The 25848-nt window shown below is 40.4% G+C and overlaps 1 protein-coding gene across 5 annotated transcripts in view; it reads right to left on the bottom strand.

Moving 5' to 3' along the window:
• Window positions 1-21894, bottom strand: part of march8 (membrane-associated ring finger (C3HC4) 8) — a 78451-nt gene extending 56557 nt beyond the window's left edge. For 3 of the 5 annotated variants that reach the window (XM_041050473.1, XM_041050471.1, XM_041050468.1), the window contains exons 1-2: window positions 21499-21796; window positions 3278-3474 (exon numbers count right to left, since the gene is read on the bottom strand). In XM_041050473.1, coding sequence (XP_040906407.1) covers window positions 3278-3373 — 96 coding nt within the window. In that variant the 5' untranslated portion in view covers window positions 3374-3474; window positions 21499-21796. The other 2 variants (XM_041050469.1, XM_041050470.1) reach the window with 2 other exon arrangements.
• Between the last annotated feature and the right edge of the window lie 3954 nt (window positions 21895-25848).

Consider the following 25848-nt stretch of genomic DNA (forward strand, 5'->3'; position numbering starts at 1 on the left):
AATATAGTAGCAAGACACTTTTCATTGGTAGAAACACATGTGTAACTGTGAAAATGAAAGCTACAGCTGCGTCCACTGAAGCTTTGCTATATTTGTGTGGATGCAATCACATGCTACTCACGTAAATTACTTACAGTAAAAATGAAAAAAAAATGGCAGCGAGTGACATTGCAGACGGGGTTAAAGAGATAGAATAATCAACAAATAAACACTGACAGCTCCGCACACATTTCCCAGATACACTACATGACTTATAAATCTCAAACAGCAAAGTAAGTTTGGGTTTTCTTCTTCCCTACCTGCCAACCTGCACCAGAGCTTATTTTATTGTCAACTCATGCATAATCCATTCTCCGCACGCCTTATCAAAAACCCCAGACTCAAACAAATTTGACCGTATTATTTGCCAAGCCTGAGAACTGTCAGGGCATTTCTCTTTTCTTTTTTTTTTTTCCAAGAAATAAAACTCTTGCTCTCCAAGTCTTTTGATGCTTTCTTACAATATTTCTTAAACCTCAATATATGTACCCAAATATGAGTTTTCAAGTGGAGGACCACAGTGCATGGACAAAGTGCCCACAAGCACATATCCAAATAGGATTTCAAAGAGGACAAATGAACTTGAGTGGAGCTGAAGGACAGAGGCCATAGAGGGGCCAGCAACAGTTAAAGATGTGTTGCTCTCTAAAGGAGTAGCTGACTAACTCTGAATTCTAAGTAGAGGAAAGTTCTGATTTTTTTTCTTGAGGCGCTAAAAGACCAGTTGTGTTGTCTAAGAGGGGCCAGATGGGCCTGTGCTCTGTGACTAAGCTTTGGGCAGGCACACACGCGCACACACACACATATACACACACACCTCCAGGACCCTCAAGCTGATCAGCATTCCCAGTAAACACTCACTACTCTCCCTCTCCTCGCTTTCTCCACTCTGCTGATGGTTCCACAGGGAGGACAGGAATCGTTGCTGTTTATCCACTTATTCCTCAGGGGGAAAAAAGGAGGCTTAGCCAGCAGGAGACAGGCAGAGGGACAGAGCGATGCTGAGCAGAGAGAAGGAGGGTTGGATCTTTACACTTTTGTGTAAAGATCCAACGCCACCACCCCCAGACATAAAGCTTACAGTTTCAGTTTTATTCCCCAGCAAACAAAGGTAACCTTGCTGTGACTGCTCTCAAAGTTTAAACCCCTTAATCCTGTTAAGCATGCATTGTACCAAAAGGTATCCCAAACAAACTCACACCTTTATTCAACAGAACAGTATGAAACCAGCTTTGGAATGAATACCAGTTCAGTTTCATTTTTGCAATGATGAGGCATGATTTCGAGCTTCACAGTGAGTACAGATTAGGCAAACAAATGAATCATCTGCGAGGTGTGTGTGTGTGTGTGTGTGTGTGTGCGTAGGTAAAAAAAAAAAAAAAAAAAAAAAACTGAACAAAAAAAACATATGTTAGTGCCAATTTACAGCTTGTGTGTACTATCACTTGTACAGCCCAGGGAAGCTGAAACACGACGCCATATCCAGCGTGAAGAAGCCTCTTAAGAACACCTGTGCTGCTGCACTTGGCGCCCAGGCTCTATTGTGATCTAATGAGGCCGAGGAGAGAGGGCAGGCCACGGACATATTGTCTTAGCACCTCGCTTTGTTCCAGAGCTCAAAAAAGCAACTGCACTCTGAGAGCACTTCACTGTGGTGTTTGTTAAAACTGGAGTACAGAAACAGAGAAGTAGAAAAGAAAGTAAACCTTGATAAGCGACGTGAGACAAAGAACAGAATTTAGTCATGATCTTGCACCTGATTTTCTGCATTTTACTGACCTATCGAATGAGATAACAACCACAGACATAAAAAAAAAAAATCCTGATAATTCACAGTGACATTCAAATATGAAAGGTTTAAGGATTTCTGAGAGTAATCTTTGGATTCTGAGAAAAGACAGGATACAAAGTCAAAATCCTCAAATCCTCTTCTGTTTAAGCGGTGACCAGATAGATTGGCTGAGGCTTTTATTTTGACACAGTGTTTTCAGATTATAGACTTTTTTGTGATATATAATAAAACTTTCAGATATAATATTAAAAGTGCTACAAGTTGGTGATTTTACTGATTCGGTTTGCAAATTTGAAGCAGCCAACAATTTACAAAATGCCAAGAGTACATCCATCACCTCTAAGAGTTGACCACTTAACTACAAAACCAGATGGCCCACAGGAGGTTTCAGGCACAAATGGAAAAACAGCACAGACTTTGACCAGCCTCATTAGATGCAAAACCTCTGCTCAACCCACAGGCAGCACAGGAATAATTTGTTAGAGAGAGAAACATTGTGATGCAGACTTTATGCTGCTGCGTTGGGATTGACACCGCTGGCATTAAAAAAAAATAAATTGCGATTGTTCTCTGATGAATAACTACAGGACACCTGGGGTAACTTTCTCCACTTGCCACACCGCCATAATTAGATGCTTGTCATTTAGAATTAAAACCTGTTTGCTTGTGTCTACATCCAGCTGATATTTCTGCCAATCTTCAGTGCATTCAGTAGGTTTATGTATTTCCTTCGCTGTATCAGTTGTTTTTTTTTTTTAAATACAAATTTCACACTGTCAAACCTAGTTTAAAAACAATGACACAATAAATGAAGAAGGAGCAGACATGATATTTAACTTTTTAAGGCATCTGGCAAAAATTACTTCCTGTGGGTGTATGAGTGACAGTAAGCAGACTTTATTAAATGTATGCGGACACTCTCATTAATAGTGTATTTTCATTATTCCTGGCAACCTACAGGCTCATTCAAAGAGTAAATAATGATATTTTTAAATACATCCGAGAGCCTTTCAACAAGTCCTCCAAATTAAAACAACAAACACATCTTTAGTTCCCTCTAGAACAATTCAGGTTACAATTATCGACAGGAAGGCATAGTTTGTGCATGAAATCTGTTACAAATCACACCGTTACAAGCACCAGGAGAAAGTTGAACCTAAGTCATGTTTGGCCATTTGGTGAAACAACTATTGCTCTAGTTTTTCTCAGTAAGACAGTTCAAACTTTTTCATATTACTGCTCTGCCTCTTTCTGCTCTTCTGGACTAGTTTGCAGACCTGTCTAAATGTTGGGTCATAATTTTCAAATATGCCTGTGCCTGCTAGTGTACAGGCTCTGCTAGGGTACAAAACTACACTTTATGGCATAAAGCTGCCCCATAATCCTCAGCTGTCTCCTCAGCCTGAAGTAGCGCAACCTGATTTGGACGTCAAACTCTTCACATACCTGCTTGTCCTTGTCCTTAGCTTTCCCACTCCCTGACACCCGCGATGAGGTGACATCACGGGGGATGACAGAGATTTGGTGCAGTGGCATGTTCATCCCAGCAGAGCCAACCAGGGACGCTCACACACGCACTTCCTGTCCCGCTGCCAGAGCAAAGGGCATGATGGTCTGAACTGCGACACCTTGCCTGCACCGCTCTGCAGAGGAAAAACACAGAGGACACGTGAAGATTAGCTATAAGGGAATAGAATATCCAACTAACTAACAAAGAAATCCTTTACATGACTGGGGCTGGAGGGGCTGGAATGCAAATCCACAATATGAAACAAGAAATGAAAGCAGTGCAGCTGCATGTTGAACATTTGAGTGTGTTTTCACTGCCGATCATCAAAACTACATTCAGATTTTGATGGGAATGGCTCTTTGCAACAATATATTTCACAACTGTGAAGTGTTCTCTAATTGTATTTTTTTTGTAAGATTTTTATGTTGCTGTAGGTGCGTGTGGCTCAATTACAGTTTGGTTACTTCTTTCATAATTTTCAAAACCCATTAAAACTCTTCAAAAGGAGGCCCTTGAACTTTTCTTAGTGGTGACCTAGAGTCCAATCTAAGAAACTGGTCTGTTCCCAAACCAGCAGAGGTACAGTTGTCTCCTGTGATTTTCCACGGGAGAGCAGAAGTTGGTCTCAGAATAGCACGAGCACAGAGTGTAATAAATTATCACTGAGGTGATCCCCAAAGTGTGTAATAAATCACTACAGAGGTGATCCCGTGTGTATATATATATTTTTTTCCAAAGACCTGGAAATTCAGGACTATGATCTCCACAAAAGACAGAGCGACAGGACACGTGGTTCCCTGTCGTTCTTGAATAGATTCAGACGAACAGAATCATGAAAGCAGCAGCAGTATGGGGCTGTCCTGGGGAGTTACACAAGAGGTTTTACAAATGGGTCATTTTAACTTCAGTTAATGCAGCCATCTGTACTGCCACTGACAGCAATTAAGCTTCAACTCCTTCTCACCACTAGGCCGTGTGTATGTGTGCATGTTTTTGCACGCAGGCCCGTCTGCCAAGCAAACCCTCAAGCTCTGCAGTATGAAAATGACAGGATTAAGAAACCAAAAAGCAAGTAGACAGATGGGAGGGTCAGTTAAATGCCAGTAATCAGAAACCAGCGTTGATGGGAAAGGGAGGGGGTTGGCTTTTGACTGACAATGCCACACGGATTCACTGAGGAGAAGAGCTTCAGAAACAGGCCAACACAACCAGAGCTGTCACTTCAGTTCATCACTGCACTGTCTCTGACAAGTATTTGTCAAGATGGAGATGTGATTAGGCTCATACAAAGTCACAAACACACAGTCACAACACTGTCACAGCTGGCAGCCTCAGCTCAACGCCAAAAGATGGTGGCGGATCATGTGGACACATGCACACACTCGGCCACATTTTAAACTTGTTTCAAGTTAATATTAATAGATATTGTCACTCTTTGTCATTATTATTCTTTCTCTACTTTTCTTCTTTTGGGGATAATCATGCTTTACATGTTTGGACCTGAGGTACCATTCATTTGGGAACTGTAAACAGGAAGTACAATGTTGCCATAGAGTCAGTTAGCTATTGTTAGCTATGTGGTACAACTTGGGGCCTGCTGACTGTGTTGATAAGCAGCCAAATTTCAATAACTAACTTCCTGTTATTTTACATTCCCAGTATGCACCTGTCTCTTTTACCTCAGGCAATGATGCTGAATCCCATCTCTCCCTCCACAACCCCCTTCAAATCTCCCTTTGAAAATCTCTGATTTAGAATATTAGTCACCGCCTTGTGTTCACGCCTGTCACAGATAAATATGTTACCAGGTTTGTACTCCTACTGTTTATCCTAGCAGTCTCCTAAACGTCCAAATGTGATTTCACACAGTGTGTCTTGAAAATGACTCCTACTTCATGATGATGCCTTTATTCATTAACATTGTATGGTAACTCTCTAAACTGAAAAGCAACAAAAATGAAAATCTCCATTTTATGTGTTACGGCTGCACCTAATGATGATCTCTTTGGTAAAACTTAGTTCTTATTTATATATATGAATGTCTTTACATGAGAACTAAATGTTTATAAATGCTAAACAGAGTTGCCCCTTGATCAAACTGGGCGGTAGCTGATTTAATTGAGTTTATAGGAGTAGCAAAAATTAACTCAACACCACACAATGTGGAAAACGTGCACAAAATGAAAGTTCACCCAAGACTGACATTTCTGTGTTGAGCTGCTAATTTACACCCAAAATGTGTTTTTTTGTTGTGAAACACAAAAGGGGTTAAATAGCACAGTCGCCCAGAGGAAAAAAAATTATATTACACAGTTCAGCGCTCAATTTACGTAGGTGTATGCAGAGGTCAGCATGGCGAAGGTTATTCGTCTTTTTTAACCCAAATCTGAACCTCCATCTTGATCTGTTACGATGCTGCTGTAGCTGCATGTGTTGTGCTTTGACTGTTCTGCCGTCAACACACTGTACAGTGGATATCATTCATGAAAACCTTGGATGGTGAGTTTACATCCAGTTGCCATTCAACTCTCTGCACAAGTCTGCACAACTTCCCTCCGAAACCATCAGTCTTAATTATGTTAAAAGTCAAGTGGATTTGGGACTTGAATGCAAGAGCAGTACAGTAATTTAATGCCTTTTAGTAATTGTATCTGTATCATTAGCCATTATGTGACGTCGCTGTGAGTTAGTTAGCTATGGCTGAAGAATACAGCTTATTGTGAGCGTGTTTGTGTGTGTGTGAGGCTAATGAGTTTTATAGTAAATGAGGGTGGGTTGGGAGACAAAGTTACCCACGTGAGGGCATCATCAAATGGTAGTATCATTAAAGCTCCTGCTGTATTTCAGCTACAACTGTTTGCATTAATTACAAAGCAGGCGTTCTCCTGTCATTCCCCCCGAGCCACGATGTGAAATAAATAAGAGGGATGAACAAAATAAAATCAAGATGGTCTGCGTAATGTGTTTGTGCTCTACATTTGCAAGGCTGTGGTTTGCTCAAATGTTTTTTGCGGCAGTCGGATGAAACAACCAACAGCATCCATCACTGTGGCCACAACACAGACTGTTCCTGCACCAGCCAGCTCATTACTGGACATCCAAAAGAATAACAACTGCGGTACAAACCTCCACTCCATTCCTGCACTGATGGGGCAAAGAGATGTGTGCTGAATATATAGACAGGATTACACTCTCGCCACATATATATGTAAGTTTAGTGCTATAGCGTGAATATTTTTAGGATGAATAGTGCTAAACTCAATCTGTCAATCAAGCTGTCAAGATGTCCCTTGGATGTGAGATCAGGTTGGTTGTGCGCATGTGTGTGTGTGTGTGTGTGTGTGTGTGTGTGTGTGTGTGTGTGTGTGTGTGTGTGTGTGTGTGTGTGTGTGGTGTGTATGCTCCATGCTGGCTGCCAGTCAAAGAGTTCACCGCAACAATATTAAAAACCAGAAATCCAACAGCACTCCAACCAATCACAGGCCTCCTGTGGTTCCAATCTGACACCGACCTGTTGCCATGGCAGCAGCTCCAGGGGTCAGTTTAAGCTGTTAAGGGGATGATAGCTTCAGATAAAAGGATGCACCTCTGACTGGTTATATGAAAACTGTAAAACCAGGAGTGAAGATGAGTTTTAAGTAAACAGCAGCTATTCATAAATCCTTAGCTACCAGCGAGTTTCAAACTAGTGATTTGCAAAACTCAGCTGCACCATTACAATTTAAGAAAGGTTAGTAAAAACTTTAGAAATGTGTAAATCCTTTGCTAGGAATCACATCTGTGGCATCGTCCTTTTGTAGAGTGACCACACAACCACAGATAGCTACACAACAGTTACACCTGTAGTATGGGTATAACAAAGCTGCAAATCAAAGAGGAAATGTGAGGCTTTTTCCCCAGAAAAATCATCCACAGAAAGAACCTCACATTTCCTCTTTGACTTGCGGCTATGCAGAGAAATTTTCTTCTAACAAGGCAGAGAGAAAAACGTTAAACACCAGCAAGTAAAGAGAAAAATAGCATCATATCAGTGTCTGGATGACTCAAAGGGAACTTTTTAAGAGTACTGACATGATGCTGTTGAATTCTTTGTGTGAGCGTGTGATGGAAAGACAAGAGATAAAGAGAGCAAACTGAGGGTGGATACAATACAAAGCAGGAGGAGTACTGACTTTGCTGAAAGAGCAGAATTAAATATCTGGAGAGTATAAGCAAGGAGAAAAGTGAAAAAAACATCAACAGTAGTTTAACACATTTCAGGTCAGATGTGTCTGCCATATTTACATACTCTATATTTCCCGCTTTACACTTCACCCTAAACTGGTTATATATTAGCAAATTAACGTTAGTCTTTTGTCAGGTGGTTCAGTTAGCCACACAACACCTACACTGCACTATTAGTAGGTGTAACTAATCTCTAAAAGAAAGCTAGTTGTGCAGCATAGTAATTAAACAGAATGAGTTGCTGACAATTTATTCATCTTAAAGAAAGACAATTCAGCCCGTCTCTCCCGATCTTACCCTCTCTGCCCCTGCACCAGGTAAATCACAGTCCTGTCTCCTCTACGTTCTGCTTAGCTGAGCTCTGCTGTTATTCAGTGTGCCAAGAAGCCCCTCTGTGTCCCTGCTGTCAGATCAGACCTGAGATATGGCTGAGAGCCTGCTCTATGGTTCTGATGCGCAACCAGGCAGAAAAACTAGGCTGTGTATCAATCAATCCTAACATTACTGTACTACAGCTATAGTCTATATTTAAGGAGGTGTCTTCCCTGAGGATTGGTGGGTTATGAAAGTGACCCATTGCACATATCAGAGAAGATCTTAAAAATGGTGAGATATTAGAACCATATTCAAATGAGTTTAACTCATGCACTGTGTGGGCTTGTTACAAAAGAAAAACAGTGTGCCCTTCCACTTAATCTGTTATTTTAAACTGATATTACAGCTTTTGCAAGAATAATCTGGAAAGTGGAAAAATGTGACGCAATAACAGCGTGTGGTGTTCCTCAATAAGACAGTTCTCATAAATTTTACTTCCACAGTAATGTATTCAGTGTTCATTTGGCAGGTACAGAATAAAGCTTGAAAATGTAATTTCTAGCTTTGATTGCTGTTCCCTCCAGGGATGTGTCACTTCGTCACTGAATCCTTTTACTGGAGACAGGACTTTACAAAAATGAAAAAGCTACAAATACGCTTGTATGTTGGACTGCTGCCTCTGCTGAAAGGTACGAGTCAGGGGAAAGAAGGAGGGGGAGGGCTTTAATTTCATCGTGGCACAGATGCCATAGCTGTGTTGGCAGCAATTATTGGACTTAATGCCCTGCCAGAACTTACACACGCGCACACACAGATTAACAGACCGTCAGTAAAACCTGGATGGACCCCTTTCATAAAACCTGCTGCGTCTCACTCCCTCACAAACACACATACGAGTAGAAACACAAAAAAAAAAAAATTGGTACTGCTGTTCCTCGTAAGATTGGGTGAAGGGTTAAACAGATTTAACTGTCAAACGTAAACTGTTAGATAATTTACCCGTCACTGACATTGTATAATTGCATGCGCACAAACACACAGGGCCTGTGCTGTGCTGTGTGATAACCTGAACACTTTTTCATGATGTACTGGGAATAAATTATCATAAAGTTTTGTTTTTTTTCCTTTTCTTTTTAGCTCATTGTCATCCCAAATGTAGCTGCAGCATTTATCTGCACCAGTGCAGTCTGGATACCTCCTCTGCCTAAATGTGTCCATGCCTATTTATCCTATAAGTTGGATCAATCAAAAGCATTCATTTTATTTAAGTTCACTGCATCCATGATGCCCCTGTTAGCTGTCCTATTTGATAATATGCTAATGAGTCCCACTTAAGATGTGATTAATTGTGTGCTTGGTGAAATGAGCTCTGAACAGACATCTGGGATAAACAGACTTGTTGTTCAGGAAAGCGCAGGAGCTGATGCTTTTTCCCCCCACACACCAATTTCTCTGAGATTTTTTTTTTGCCAACATTTACCAAAATGACCTTCACATTTTACACACTCTTTCTCAGCTTTCAAGGAGTTGTGAAGAACGGGCCAGAGCCAAACGAGACAGAGAGACAAAAAGGATAAAGATACTGACATGAACACACCAAACACACGGTGAAACTGCCTCTCTTTTAAATCACAGTGGATTAAAGAAAGGAATGAAGATCTGTCAATTTTCGGCAAATGTCTCATTTTCAGTCCTGCTACCAGAATAGGTTCAGCCCTGGATATACAGAAATGGGCCTTTCAAATTTCAGATGAATACTTAATTTTAGACACAAATCTTTCAGTGAACTCTTTTCCCGGCTTAGTGCAGTGACGCGGAGTGACTGAAAAAGCCAGGCTCATCAAAAAAACCTTCAAACTTCTTCTCCTTACCAGCGATTTCCCAACAGGCCCCAAGAAGTGTAGTCACATTCAACAGTATCCCACCTTCTAAGAAAGCAAGTGTCAGTGAAATCAATCCTGTCCTCACACAAACTTCAATCCAAAGAATGATGCAAGCACTATCAGCCCGTTAAGTAACAACACCGAACCGAGACTGGAGACTGGAGCACCCAAAAACTATGTGAAAAGTATGTTTCATTTTACTCCACAGTTTCATCTTGGAGGACAGAATTCAGTTTCACAAAAATTCTGACTCTTTCATAGTTTTTTTTTTTTTTTATGTGTAAAGCATTTTGAGTATTTTGATGGTCCTTCTCACTTTCAGAGGAATAATCAGACAGTCATTACCAGCAAAATGAAACTGCACCACAGCTACTGTTGATGATAACTGGAATGTGAATTTGGTTTCAGAGTGGCAAAATGTCCCCTGGCTCACTAAAGTTCAAAAAAATCTATAATCGAATCTTTTATCTCTCTCCACTCTTCTTATTAACAAAGAGCACTGCACAAAATACTCAGGAGTTTCACCAGTTGAAATGACAAACATTGCCAGCATCAGCTGTAGCTTGTGGTTAATTAACGTTAATTCCCCAAGTACATTACCCAAAGGCCAAACTATTGTTGTGAACATTAGGCAGCCACTCAAAACTGCTGCCTTCTCATCCAACAAAGAGGTGATTACAGATCGCAAATGAGTGTTTGGATTTTTGCTAATTAGGACTTTGTTTTTGTTTCCCACAAATGGTGAAAGTTGAACCTAAATAGATTTCATAAGGGATTTCAAAAAGGATTCAGATTTAGTAATAACCATTATAGACAAATAAAAGTATTCAAACAACATGTTACGGACAGAGAACAGTACAGTAGTATGGGTATAAAGAAGTCGAGTCAGCTACAAGTCAAAGAGGAAAAGGAGGACTGTCTCTGTATGTAATTTTTCTGGGAATATAATAATCCTTTCCTGTCCAGAGGGGGATTTTTTCTCTCTCTCTCTTTGATAACCTCACAAGCTGCCAATGACAAAGCAGAAAAAATAAATAAATACAAGTAAAAGAGGAAAATTACATATCAGAGCCTGGCTGACTCAAAGAGAACTTGAAAATAGTTTTGACAAGATGTTGTTGAATTCTTTGATGTGTGATGGGAAGATAAGAAAAACAGGATAAACAGAAGGTGTGTACGGGACTGATTTTGCTGGAAGAGCAGAATTAAAAATCTAGAGAGCAAAAGCAGGGAGAAAGAAAAGTGCAAACGCATCAAAACTTCAGAAAGTGGAGACAGGAACTGAAATTGTCTAACAGGGCAGTCGGTTGCAGTGTAGATACACTCCGCAAAACATACACACTGACTATGCAGCTTTTGTGATCTCTCTTCTGTGAAGGGGAAGTAGAACACAGGATAGAGGAAGCCAGAGCTCCCAGTTTTAGTTTATGCAGACAACATAAAGAGACCTCATTTGTGCATATCCAAATCATTGTTATATTTTATCAGTAAGAGTCATTAGCTCTGGTGGCAATTTGAGGCAGAGCACCTGCATCAAGAATGATAAATGGTTTGAACAAATACAGATGCACACTTGATGCAAACTTGAACCCACAAGTACAGTACACATTTACATTTCAGGCATTTAGCCAAAGCTGAAATCCAGATTACACAGCGTTGAAGCCCTGATTTAAAAACTGGCTTCTACACTTCTCTGCAACAAGAGACAGAAAATAAAATTTAGAAATCAAAGTAAAAGCAAGCAAGTTTCCTTTCTGACACATTCTCAGCAGTACTGAGTTGATTTGACTGAGTGCTTCATGTCAAGTTGGCCACTGGTGATGAAGTTGTTGAGGAAAGTTCTGCAGAAACCTGATCCTACTTTTAATGAGGCACTGCCAAAACCGAGAGACGAAACAGCAGGCGAAGTGCGACACTACTGGACTTTTGTTGTGGATTTCAGTAGTGTGAAAATACCAACGTGGTGTTAAACATATCCCTTCCAGTGCACTGGCTCTGTTTTGAAAATACTTTATTGAGATTTTCAGACAGAACAAGGACAAGCCAATTAACTTCCTCTTATTTTCTCAATTAATTGACCAATTGGTCTAAAAAAAACACCAAAAAAAGTGACCAAACACAGTTTTGTCAAGACTATGAATTTCGTGAACTTTAACATTGTGATGGCCTTGCAGAAATGCTAAGATTTGCTTCCTAAATTCTCACATATTTTTCTTTTTTGAAACCAATGCTTGCTTGTGCAGCTGAATTGCTTCAGTCTGGTAAGTCCAAAGGGGTTCTCCACTCATATGAAACAGCAGATAGGATAAAAGTGAGGCAAAGCATCTACTGTAAGTACCCTTCTTCACTCATGCCAGTTTAACCTCCAATCACAAATTAGCTTTAAAAACTTGTTCAAAAACAAGATAAAGCTACAAAGGCTACGTCTCCTGAGGTTGTCACACGGCTCATCACAGAAATCAGTTACTTTATTGACAGTGGAAAACTGCTAATTTAGGTGGAAATTTTGTGAGACCAGTCACACTGCTTACTTCATAGCTGAGGTATTAACAAAGACTTTCCACATTTCCATGTGCCTGCTGTTCTTAGAGATAATCATGTCTTAAGGTATTCACCCACTGCTTTCCTGTAATCAATACTGTTCCACCAAAAATTACACAACACTGACTGTTCAAAACAGGATGCAGCCTGCATTTCTCCAGGCAACTACAGCTGTTTAGTGTATTCTAGGCCGACAGACTTAAAGCTACTGACAGCACACAGACAACTCTACATACTGCTGATGACAGAAAACTGTACTGTTCGTTCTGTGTGTTGTCGACACTAATGTTCAGATTCAAGAAAAAAAAAAGAGGCCACTTCAGTCCAAGAATGAGGAAATGAAAAACTAGCTCGCCACCAGATCAGAAACTGAAAGTATTTTCGTTGTAACCACTGTCCTCACACTTTCGGTAAACACAGGCCTCTTACTGGTAACTGTGTGCTATCTGAAAGACCACTCCGCCCCTAGGGCTGGTTTTTATCTCCCTTCTACTTCGCAGAATAGCTCAGCTCTGTGAGTTGTGAACCAGCAGGCAGTAACAGCCTACCACTGTGCTCCATGAACCAGCAGACGTGAAATACGTGTGTCTGTGTGTGAGTGTGTGTGTGTGCCCAGTGTGTGGACTCATGAAACCGCAAACTGAGAGACAGCTTGGAAGGCTGCTGGTCTGGCTGATGGTTGACTCAGTGGCCGGCAGCAGCAAAAAGCATCTAAATGACTGTATGATAGTGTGGTGGACAGTTGGAGAACTGGCCCCCAGCAGTCATTTACACAGCAGTTAACCAGCAAACACACTCTGCAACACAATCGACACTAGATAGAACTAAATCTGATCCAGGAAAACTTAATATTGCAACTGGTGGAAAAAGAATCAGTCTTAATCTTAAAAGGTCAGTTCACCCATATTACATAAAAACATATGAGAAATGTTTTCTCATTTACTTTTGGTGGTATCGAGTCAGTATTATAGGGACTATTTCTTTGTTAGAAAGGTGTTCAAGTGCATCCTCACGGCCTTGGGGTTTAAAAGCAGGCCGTGTAATGGCCGTGTTCTGGCTTTAGGTCCAGCTGGGGACATTTGTTTCATGTTTTCCACTCCCCTCTCTCCCTCCCCTCATTTCCTGCAAACTCTCTATTCTTCTCTATCTAATAAAAGGAAAATATTTCCTCAAAGTACTTTTTAAAAAGTCAATAAACACTGTTTACACCAAGCTGTGGATTATCCTGAGTAAGTGCTGGCAAGTTGCTCCTGAGTGTTATTCAATACTTTGAGCACCACACCTCACACAAAAAATGGCACTTTTTTAAAGTTAAAGCTTAATCTATTGATTATTTTCTTGATTAACTGATGAATTGCGTTGTCTATAAACATCAGAAAATAGTTTCCCAGATGCTTGGATAGCAGATTCAGATTGCTTGTTTTCTCCAAACAACAAGATATTCAGTTCACCATCATAACATATGTGACAAAGAATCAAATCCTCACATTTGAGAAGCTGGAACCAGAGACGTTTTGGTGTTTTTTTACTTGAGTTATCAAAATATATGCCTGACTGTCACATTCCCATAGCAATTTAACATCAGTTAATCAACAGTTCTGCTCATCTCTACTTCCATTGTATTTGGGTGGAGACATAAAACATTGCAAAATCTGGAACTGAAAGCTGACACACACACACACACACACACAAAAGCAGTCTCACATTTTCAGTGTCTCTTCAATGTCTCCAGAGATCAGACGCTGATGTTGTGGATGATGAAACACGGTGAACATATGGAGAGTGGGTTATTCATCATATAACCCTTGACGCATCAAGACATGCCTTGATTTAGACCCTCATCCTCCTCCTTTTCCCTCACAGCACTCATATCCAAGGGAACAGAACAAATGAAGATGTCAGGTTGGTTTGACAAAGAGACCCAGTATGCTCCACATGCACTCATCATCTCTGTGTAATTGGGATAATCAGACTTATGTGGCTCCAAATAACCTGCCCTTCAGCCTGTACTCCTGACAAAACTAAACACACATCTGTGTCTGTCAACACAGTTTACACATGTCTGACCCATGTGACACTGTACAGACAAAAACAAAGCTATTGGTCAAACAGCCCCTTAAGGAGGCTGAAGGACAAGACTGTCAGAGCTGTCAAGAAAAAGGCAGTTATCCCATCCTACCCATAACAACAGCTGTCCACCTGTCCATGTGACCATTCACACCAGTTTCAATAGCTGTCCACACAAACACAGCAAGCTGTATTTGTTCAGCTGAACTAATATTTGTCAAATAAATTCATTTAACTTGAAAAAACTAATCAAACCCAGTACATCACATAATGACTACAAAGCCAATTTGTACAAGTTATAGCAGGATGAATTGGTTATTTAAATCACTATTGATAAAATGCAGCACGCTCAGGTTTGAGTCAAAATGATCAAAGAATCATGAGGTATTCATAGGCAGAGTAGGGTTTTACTGGAGGGTAACGGAAACGTTTCTGACATGGATGTATTATTAGATGAGATTTAAGTCGTGAATACAATTAAGTAAAAATTACAAGCAGCAAACCTCCTCAGGCAATGAAAACACTGGTAGCAAGACACAATCAACACGGAAAAAGAGAGAAGTCATCAGTAACAAAAATTCATTTCAAACTCATAATGACATGACAGTAGGCACTCATTCTGCTGTTGGGAATTTCCTTGATGGTTTCCTGAAAACCACATTAAAAGATGTTCCTTTTATCTACATCGTTCACAAACACTCAAGTAAATTACACGTGAATGGTGGATTGATATTGTTCCTTGAGCAAAAAAGCCAAAAAAATTTCCACGAGTTGCACAACACGTTCCGGAGATCACAATGTGATGTTTGAAATGCAATGACATCTAAACCCTTTTCTTTGTCTGCCCAGCCCCAGCGGTTGCTGCTACTCATTTACCCAGTTTTTTCCCTCCAGTTAGTCCAAACAAAACACTACTGCCAATCCTGCATGTTTGAAAGCAAATATAGAAACTTTCATGAGATGCCTATAGGCTGAGTCACTACTGCATCAAATCAGTGAGACAGACAACAGCAAAAAAGGAAACCCAATTAAAAAGAAATGTGACAGATGACCATTTAGCATATCACACTTGTTTAAATTTTCAAATGTTTTATTCTTTGGAACTCAACTTGGAGAGACTAGAAACTTGCTTGCACTGGATGATAAATTACATTGAACATTATGGTCAAGTAAACAAATGTGAGTATAAAATTCAAATTCAAATGTGATTGGATATATTTTTAGATAGGATACTATCAAAATCATCATTCTTATTTGCACAAAAAACCTGAGACATGGGGTTTGTCAGGCTATCACCAGCACATGACCACACCAAAAGACAAACACTTCTGAAATCAATGTGCGGATCAATAAAGTTGAAGCTTTGACAAAAATTAACTTGGGAGGCATGTTTACTGTGATGGATTACCTACCAAATGAGTTTTTGTGAGTTTATTTTTTCTCTCCGACAAAAATAAAGTTGATAGTGATGTGAAGCAGCATGCGGTGTTGTGCATTTAAAAGACAAAAACTGAACTGGAGCTTCAAAAAGCTTTTAGGTAAACAGTAAAGTTCACCATGATAGGACTTATAAACTGTCCATTAGCAGAAACAGTTTTCATCCCGTTTCGAAACAGTCGCATCATTCTGCTATCAGCTGCTCCTGTATCAAGCAGCTGTCAACACTGCTGATCAGCAAGTAACGTGTCAAGTCTGCAGTCAGTCTGGCAATCACATACACACAGGTGAAAAATTAAAGCAAAGCCAAAACAAGAGGAGAAACATAATTAATGTGGATTCTTCCATATGGAAAAATGCGTACAGGGTCACTGAATGGTTTGATGAGTATGAAAGTGATGTGAATCTTACGTTATGGCCTTTGCATTCACTAGATTTAAACCTAGTTGACCATTTGCTAAGTGTCCCTAGCATATTTCATCAGCTGTAGCTAAGGGAGCAGGCTAATTAAAGTAACGTTAGGTCGATGAGCTGGTTAAGAAGACCATCTCCAACTGACTTTTTAATGTTTTCATCTGATTTGTTTTAAAATGAAACCACTGCACAAGGGGTCTTAAATATGTACTTGATAGCTGAATATACACTATCGTGCCAAAATACTAAAGCTGCATGTCCCAGGAAAAAATTCTGCAAGACACAGAATGTGTTGAGTGAACGGTCAATCCAGCTTTTGGACTGACCATCACCAAAACACAGCATGAAGTGTTCAAGTTATTTAGCTTGGCCTTGCTGATATAAATGGGGGGCAACAAAATGATGGAAACACATCAGTAAAACACATTACAGTTCAACAGCACCTTAAACTGCAGCCTACAAAAAACGACCATTACAACTGAATCTAAAACTGAACATGGTAACCTTCATGAAGCTAAGATTTATTGCAGGACTGCGGAATCACACTGCATTAGTTTTCGCTCGGTAGACCTACAAAATTGACATTTGAGTGTAAATCACTTCATTGGCACAAACGTGTTGTGTCTACAGTAGCACAAAGTAATAGTACTAGTGCGGCTCCTTCCTTCACACCCTGTTCTTGGTTCGTTACACCAGCAGACAGAAACCTTGGGAGATCGCGAAAGCCCTAATGACATCATCAACCATAGCCTGCTACCTGCAGCAGTGCCATCCCACGGTCCATTCAGCTGAGCCAGCACCTCTGCTCGGCTGATGTATAGCAGCTGTCGAGCGCTTCCCCCCTTCTTTCATCCAGTACATTATAATTTCATTGCTCCCCGCAACACACATGTATGGAACACACACACACACACACACACACACACACACACACAGTAAGAGTCTGAGTGAGAAGGGCGGCTTAAGACCTGTAAGAAACATCAATATAAACACTTTCCTGTTGTCCCATCACCTATGTTTTTTAACTACAGTCATTAGGATTACTCCAGCGAGGTTTAATTCATAAGGGTGGATGACATCATCCATGAGAGGAAGTCATTAGATTGGATCAATACTTTATCCCCCAAGGATGGAGACAGGCCATGGTGGGACACAGTAGCAGGGCAGGCCGGGGCTGAGTTAGTGCACAGAAGGCAAAGAGCAACGACGCACTGCGATACCTTTATTGTGTTATTACATTACAGCCCAGCCCGATGCTGATACAACAAGACTAGCAGGGGGCATATTCATATGATAATAGTCCAGGATCAGATAACAAAAGCAGTATGGGACAGCTGCACAAAGTATTCATGGCACTGAATATCTTGTGGTACATTCTGAGCTGCCATGTGGTGGTAATATTGTTAACATACTTTTAATTAGTTTCACAGAATTTCAATTAAATAAGTAAAACTTGCAAAGCTGGATGTCTAGTAAACAGAGGTTATGACTGACACTCTAACGGCTTCCTTACAGGCACAGGCGTCCAGGAAAAGTCACATCCTGAATAACGCACGCACATACTCCTGTGAAACGGAAGAGGCTACGTATTAGGACTGATTTTTGTTGGCTGGATCCATTTCCTGTCTCTTTGCAGAATGCAATCAATATTATTTTAAGGACTAACCACCAGAGTGAGGATACAAGGATAAACAGCTGACAAAGAGATGCAGTGTGAGTCACAGAACTGCAGGTGCCATTTTGAAACAGGTTGACTTCAAAAATAGAAATTTAAATGTATTAGGCCTGAAAAATGCTGGTTAGTTACAAGTCACAAGTTGTGTGGTTAACTGGAACATTATCACATCCTCTAATAACTCAGTGTTATTAGAGGAAATACAGTAAAAAAGGAAGTGTGTGTGTGTTTGTGTGCATGCGTGTGCATGTGTGTGCGTAAGAAAGAGAAGAACAGGAAGAGAGAAAGAGAGAGGGGGAGAAGGACTTGGAGGGGATTAAACTGTTTTGTTGATAAGGATAATCTACTTACTTCAAACAATGTGAAAAAAAAATCAATTGTCTTCAGTTAACCTAATTTTCCAAATTAATTCATCATTTAAGCAGGTACAGCTGCAACATCAAGTCAATTCATCATCTACTCGATCTTCAGAAAATTAATTGGCAACAAAACTGATAGATAGATAGATGGATACTGTATTCATCCCCTAGGGGAAATTCACAGATTCCAGCAGTATCCACAAATTTAGGACATAAGATAAAAAAGGCATAATTGGTTAAGTTCAGTTTTCAAGAAAAAGAAGAAGAAAAAAACTCACTAGTTCCAGGTGATTAAATTCTGTGTCCTCTGTGATAGGAAATTTGATATGTTCAGGTTTTGGTCTGTTGGTCAGATAAGATAAGACATCAGATTGGGCTCTGGGAAATGTGACGCACACATTTCACCCTCATCTGATATTTTATAGATCAAACAGTCATATCATTAGCTGCAGCCCAACTACGGAACACGCTCAGTGAAAATATCACCTATAAAACTAAAAAAAAAAACTATGCATTGGTGAGGCTTGCAAAATGAGTCAGCACATTAAAAGATTTCATTTTCAGCTGTATGCCCTTTGAAACATGCTGTATGTGATCAGTTAGAACAGCTGTTGTACAGTTGGATCAAACTAATTTGCCTTGAAAAAGATGTGGACTATTTAAGCAGAGCTAAAAAAAAAAAAAAAAAAAAAACTTTTTTCTGAAACTCTTCTGCAAGTCAAAATGTTTTTGGCTGTTGTGAAACTGACTTTGATTGAAAACACTGTAGATTAGCACAATAGGCGCTGTCAAACCCATCTTCTGTTCCATATTGTAAAATACTGCAGGAGGCACATTTCACAATCACAACCAATTGTGTCAAACAAAGACGGCAGTTAATTGGCAGAAAGCTACTATTTGAGCCTTCAGATACTTTTGATTGCAGTCTTCCACCCTCAAATTACTTTCCACAGAATGTATCTCCGAAGACAGAAAGTATGAGTTAATTTGCAAGTACACAATGGCACAGTCCATTAAGACTGCAGGCTACTTCACTTGCAGTTCTAGCAGCTTAACAGACTCAGTCTCAGTGGCCCTCTCCCTCCTGTTTGGAATCATAATTATGGCTTTACTTTGTCATTTCTCCCTGTAGTCGGTCCTGTCAGGGCGACTGGCGACTTCAGAGTCTGCTGATAGCTCAGGCAGCTCAGACTCTGGAAATAGATGAGATTTCTCATAACGGCAGCATGCTTGTTGATACCGGCAAAATCCCTCATTGTCAGATGGCAGAAAGTCAGCTGGTCAAGAAGGACAGGAAAAGGAAAGGAGAGAGAGAGGAGCACACTGTCCTAAGTATACGATGCAATCACATCAAAAGGACTTTATGCTGAAAATAACATGTTGGTGTGAGTGCAGTCGATGCTCTTGGAGTCAAACTTTTGGGGAAAGAAGGATACCTGAACATAGCCACTTTTGTTTTCTATCTTGGCTGGGAGCAAGCAGAGTAAGTGAAGTGTAGAAATCGTTTGATATGATTTCCTACTTATTTTTCAGTCTGCTACCAACAAAAATAAAATCCAATGCTGAAGATTTGATATCATTGCTGTAATTCACCTAAAATATCTGTGCACTCAACATGAACACTGACAAGCTGAAAGCAGCTCACGTATAAAAGGCTGACTTGTCTTTTTTGCTTTTTTATTTTTTTCTGCTACAGTAGATTAAAAGCATTCCCAATTACTTTTTTTTTCAAAGCCAAGATTTTTCTTTTGTTCAGCTCAAGTACGGAACCAAGATTAGAGCTCCAACTGCTTGCCTACAAAAGGGCCACCGTCCGTCACTATTGTTCAAACGCTCGGCTGTGTCAGAAGCTTAAACAGTGTTTGTGTGAAAAAGAAGGAAACTATATGCCGTAATCCCATGTGAGGAGGCAGGATTAGTTACACAGCAGCTCAACAGAGAGAATAAGCATTGTGTTATCTGCAAGTTTATGCATACACTCTCCACAGATACCAACAGTACAATGAGGCTTCTTATCACAACAAGCCCTCAGTATTCTAAAACACTGGCAAAGACATAACTAAAGGCTTCAGTGAACTGAACACGCACAGACAGACGCAGCTGGTTCTTCATCTTGCCCCGGCTACAGCCACAATGAAACCTGCATCATCAGACAGATGGTATTGTAAGAAGCTGTCTTCTGACATGAAGCCAGGACTTGCTACCTTGGCATGGAAATGAGTAAGAGGTTTGCCCCTCCTAGTGACACAGTAAATACCACAGCAGGCATCCACACAGAGGAAAGGAGAACCGAGACCTCTTGAGTACACAAGAGCGATTCGCACCTTTAAAAAAATTTAAGCAAACTGCAAAGGCAATATATGCACTGCAGAAGACATGGCACACAGCAGGACAGGAAGAGTAAGGTTTTACAAACTGAGGAAAGCTGATCCCACAGCTCATGAGAAGACAGTGTAATGTGAGAGCCAGTGTAACAATTAACGAATAAGTATGACCTCTTTTTAACAGGCAAAACAGCCATTTACTGTCTCATACAAGTGCTGAGTTGCTGACATTGAGCTGAAGCTAAGAATGAAATAGCTGTTATTTTTTATTTTTTTTATTTTTTTTGGCCGCTGTAGCCTGTAGGAGCAGTGGAGCTATGTAGGGTGCTCCGCCTGGCTTTATTATGGTCCATAATAAGGGAACATCAGGTCGGACGGTGCGCCTCACTCTGAAAGTCAAATGGGAAAATGCAGCAGCAAATGCTCAGTGAGAAAAAGCAAGCTATAATCTATAGTCCATCATGCAAATTTGACCATTAACATATTGATCCAGAACGATAAACTCAGAGGGGACAGATCCGCTGCTAACCCATGTTGCACTGTGATCTCTGGTTTATTTATGAGAATACAAAAGAAAGCATCCCAGAGCAACAACAGAGAGAAGACATGGTCAAATATCTGATACTATCCTCCTGTTTAATCGCGCTGCAAATGCATTAGGCTCGATTATTATCTTCATGACCTGGTGTCCCGTCACCGCAAATTGACCGAGTGTCACAAAGGCTCCGGGAAAACTAACAAGAGCTTTGCTAAGACACCCGTCAAACACGACGTGTCCCCTTCGGAGTCAAACACACACAATAAATCCATTACAAACAGCAGGCATTTCATTTCAGCTGACATAAACGCGTTGCTGCTTTTTTTTCCCCCTTTGCTGCAGAGCGCACCAGTCGCTCGCGTGAAACTGTATTTTCATACCTTTAAAACAACTGCATGCTGCTGTCGCTTTGAATCCACTGTCGGTTTATACGGCCGGAAATTAATAAAAAAAAAAACAAAACAAAACAAAAACGCAAATTCTCACATTATCACATCCCAGCACAGTCCAGACGCACGTCAGCCAGTCTGTCCGTCCGTCCGACCGACTGTCAGCCGCCTCCGGTTGGATTTAATAAAGCGAGAGGCGCCGCCGAGACACAGGAGACTCACGGACGCATAGCTGCACCGGACCAAATGTCGGTCCATATCCCTACAGACAGACACACAAAAACAAGACACTCACCGCTGTGTTTGGCACCGAATGACGACGTTTTGTTTATTTGATTGCCCCCGCTGAGCAGCTGTGTGTGGTGGTGCGTCACCGACTTCCGCGTTAAGATGGAGTGGAAAAAAAAAGGCTAGAGGAAAAAAATTTCAATTTAAAGGACAGGCGGCGCACGCGGGCGCACAGAGGGCTGTGCATTACTACAGAGACGATGAGGACGAGGATGAAGAAGGTGGTGATGATACTTATGGTGATCGAATTAAAGGTGGAAGATGGAGCCTGTCTTGCTTAGGATGATGATGATGGCAGGTGAAATATAATATTTAAAGCTGCTCTGGCCCCTTGTGTGATTTAAAGATGCTGCCAGCAGTGAAAAACCCACAGAGAAACAAACATCAAACTCTGAAGTTTCCCTCACCCTGTGAAGGGTTTGATCAGCTTTTAAATTGCTTTGCTTTTCTGGCCCTCAACTTTACTGTTTGCTCCAATGTTACAGCATTTACCAACCTGGTACTAGCAACAGACAGTTGGGGGGAAAAAAGCTATCTCCTGCCTATTGAGAGCAACCAGCAGACAGACAAATTTAAACAACATAGTGGAGCATTTAGCAGCTAAAGAGATGCATGTTTAACTCAGGAGTTGGTGGAGAACAAAACAGAGCTAAGAGATGGTGGACTCACATTCATCAGGTGGACAAAAATTGATTCCAGATGAATACTAATGTTTGCCCAATTCACAAGCTTGTTCTACTGCCTCCAAGTGGCCAATAGAGAAAGAAAGAAATACATTTGCATAAGTCTACTAAATTATTTAGGGTATTTAAAAATATGCAAAAAGTGAGATAAAATACAACAGTATAAAATATACACTTAAAACTCCTGTGTATCATCTACATCGGAAGAGAAACAAGATTATGAATGGTAGTTGACTCAATACGATGGATAGTGTTGGTAGTGTAGGTGTACTGTGTGAGTCAAGAAAATCACACCATATACTGTAAGTCTACAAACCTCACTCACAGTGCAGTATGTTTGGAGAGGCTCACTTATTAAACGAGGGAATGTATCCTCTGTTGACTTAAAGCCTCGGCTCTATCTCTGTGAAACCTGTCATTGTGTTGGGGCTTATTACTGATGCACAGTCTGCCACTCCGTCCTTGGGATAGGACAACGGAGCCTCTGTGCTCTGTCTGGACAAAGTGGGCACCTCAGAAATGAGTCTGCCAAATTGTCATTCATGTGTCTCTGTGTCCGAGTGATACAGGCTGTCTTGCTGCGACGAAGGATTACGAAGTGGCTTGTTGTTTTAAATGTGCAGAAAGGCAGGCAACCTGTCACGTTGGTACTAAAACCACCTTAAATCCAAATCTTACTTTTAACAACAGGGGGACAGCATCGAGTGAGAGGTACTAATATGTTGCCACATACACTGGGTTTGACTGGTATAACCCTTCCTACCAGCAAAACAAACAAACATCTGAAATTTCCTCTGAACAGATAAGAACAGGGTGTGTTTGTTTAACTGGGATGACTGGATGGTGGGTGCAATAGCAGTTTGTTGAGATGCCAAGCCCCATAAAGTCATCAAGAAGAGGCTCATAAGATGGATGAAGAAGAAAGAGATATAGAGGGGAAGAAAAGGCATGTCAGCAAACAGGTGAAAGAAGAAGTAGTTTGTCCCTGGAAATCTGTGAGTTTGTCAGTAGGTGGGATTGGAACTGAGGGAGTTGAAATGGTAAATGATGTGGACTTTGTTATCAAAGAGTTAATTTTTTTTTTTTGCGTGTGTTCTTCCTGCTTTCTTACTTGGCACTTTAAACCTGTCAAGCTGGTTGTGCCTGAACATCTTGTGTTTTGATCCTTGCTGCACAATCCCTTAGCACATACAGTATGACTCAGCAGCGTTGATGTCCTTATTTCATACAGGTACAGGTATGTTTTTAGAACAACACCCCACCAGAGTGGTAATGCATTGTTTGTGTCCAGACAGAGTGCACATACATGGAATAATTAAAATAAATACTTGAAAAATGACTTTGAAATATCATATTCAGTCTGTCAGCCTTGAGTGTACTGAATGTTTGTCACATTCCTCTGGGTTGGTTTCAACTTGTGACCATAGTTCCTCATTATGCCAGTGCAAACAAAGGTAAAAGTTAAGAGTTGGTGACAGTTTTTTTTTAAAATCATGAAATAGTCTTGTACTGTTCGCAGATGCTGATTACAACACAACAGTATAAACCACAGAGGAACAGAAAATGTAGCTGTTTTTGAATTTTAGAGGCAAAATCACACTAAAACAACTTAAATTTACAGGCATGTTGCTCAGTTCAGCTTCTCTGATGATTAACTTATAAACTGGTTATCAGTAATGTGTAATTTATGTTATTTTAAATCCTCCTTTCCTGTCCAGTACACATTTTAGTATCAAACATTTCTACTGCCACCTTCACCAAGTAGGATTTCTCCTTCCAAAAGCCATGTTTGGAATGACAAAAGCATTGTTTTTCAGTCGGTGCAAAATATAGACTTGCAGCACTTGGCAGTGTTGCAAGAGGCAAGCTGAATATTCCTGAAACAGAAAATAGGCATTTGGGTGGTGTGTCTATGTGATACAGTGCACAGGCACAGAGGAAGACTGCTCCACAGAAGAAACAATAGAAGGAAACCAAATCAAATACCCAGACAAAACCTGTACATATTCCAAAAGGCACACTACGTTGTGAAAATGAAAAAGAAAATCCACTTTTGAAAGAATATCCAGCATTTTCTTACTGTACTTGCATCAAGTTGGGGGACTCACAAGACACAGATTTAACAGAAAAAAAAAGAATGGTGAAATTCGATGAAGCAGAACCCAAAATATTATGACTTTAACTACTAAAATGGGCCAGGCTCTAAAAAAACTCTGTGTCCTACACTTCCCATAATGCCTCCTCCCAGACTTGTAATACCCATGCCTTTTAAACTCCAACTACATTTAAACTCCACCTACTTCCTAGATAATTTACTTTGATACGTTATTATGTTTATTATTTTAAAACTGAATTTTTCATAAATTGCATTGTCGAAAAAATGACAGTTTAACAAGAATGGACACATACTTAGCAAAATACTCTACTTCCCACTGCTCTGCTGATGAGTTTGAAATAAAATCAGCATGATGTATTTTTCTAACATTCATCTTGAGATGCCTGTAAACTCAACATGGAGAGGTGCCGTTATCTGTCAAGAAAGACTAAGCAGTGTTTCAGCAGTATATGCTCCACAGCCCAATTATCTTGGATCAAAGCCAGACAACATGAAGGAGGAAAGTGAGGATAAAAACACTGAGACGTGACTCAGGTCAAGGTTTGTCTGTTGCTCAAGAACAGCCTCCAAAATGAAAGCAAAGTGGATACTAAGCAGTGCCCCCACTCTTCACTTGAACCTCTCTACTCAGTGACTCGCCAGTAAAGAAAGACAACATATTTGTGTTTTTGATTACAGTGTCCTCAGATTCACTGACTGCAACATTATCTGCACTTCGCTCTCCAGGATTAGTTTGTATTTGGCATGTGTGCATATAAACAAACTACAGCTTTGAAGTGCTCTCACTAACAAAATTATTAATGTGCAGGCCCTGTGGAATCAATCAGTGTGTGAACAGTGCTATCAGAGTTATATTTAAAAGGTTTGACCGTGCGTTGAATCTGAAGTTTGGTCTTTTGGTTTAAAAAAAAAAAAAAAAGTATTTGCAGAGCTTGTTTTCCATAAGCAATATCCAACATTTACTGTTTATCATTTATACACAAAAAAACACAATCCTAGAGCAAATTGCCAGTTCATGTGTCCACTCATGTTTTAGTTACAGATGTTTTTAATCAAAGGTGTGAACCTGTTGATTCATGCAGTGACAAATTAGCAGACACATTAACTCAGGATAAACTCAGGTTTTTCCTGATGGTTGGTGACGCTGAGCTAATGAAGGAAGACCTACAATAACAAAATGTTGCCCTCAACTATATTTGAACGAACTTTGCTAGAATTAGGAGAGTGGGGGGGTCTAATGTTCAACGGGTTTAA

Source organism: Toxotes jaculatrix, chromosome 11 (assembly GCF_017976425.1).
Source record: "Toxotes jaculatrix isolate fToxJac2 chromosome 11, fToxJac2.pri, whole genome shotgun sequence".
NCBI classification, from domain to species: domain Eukaryota; kingdom Metazoa; phylum Chordata; class Actinopteri; family Toxotidae; genus Toxotes; species Toxotes jaculatrix.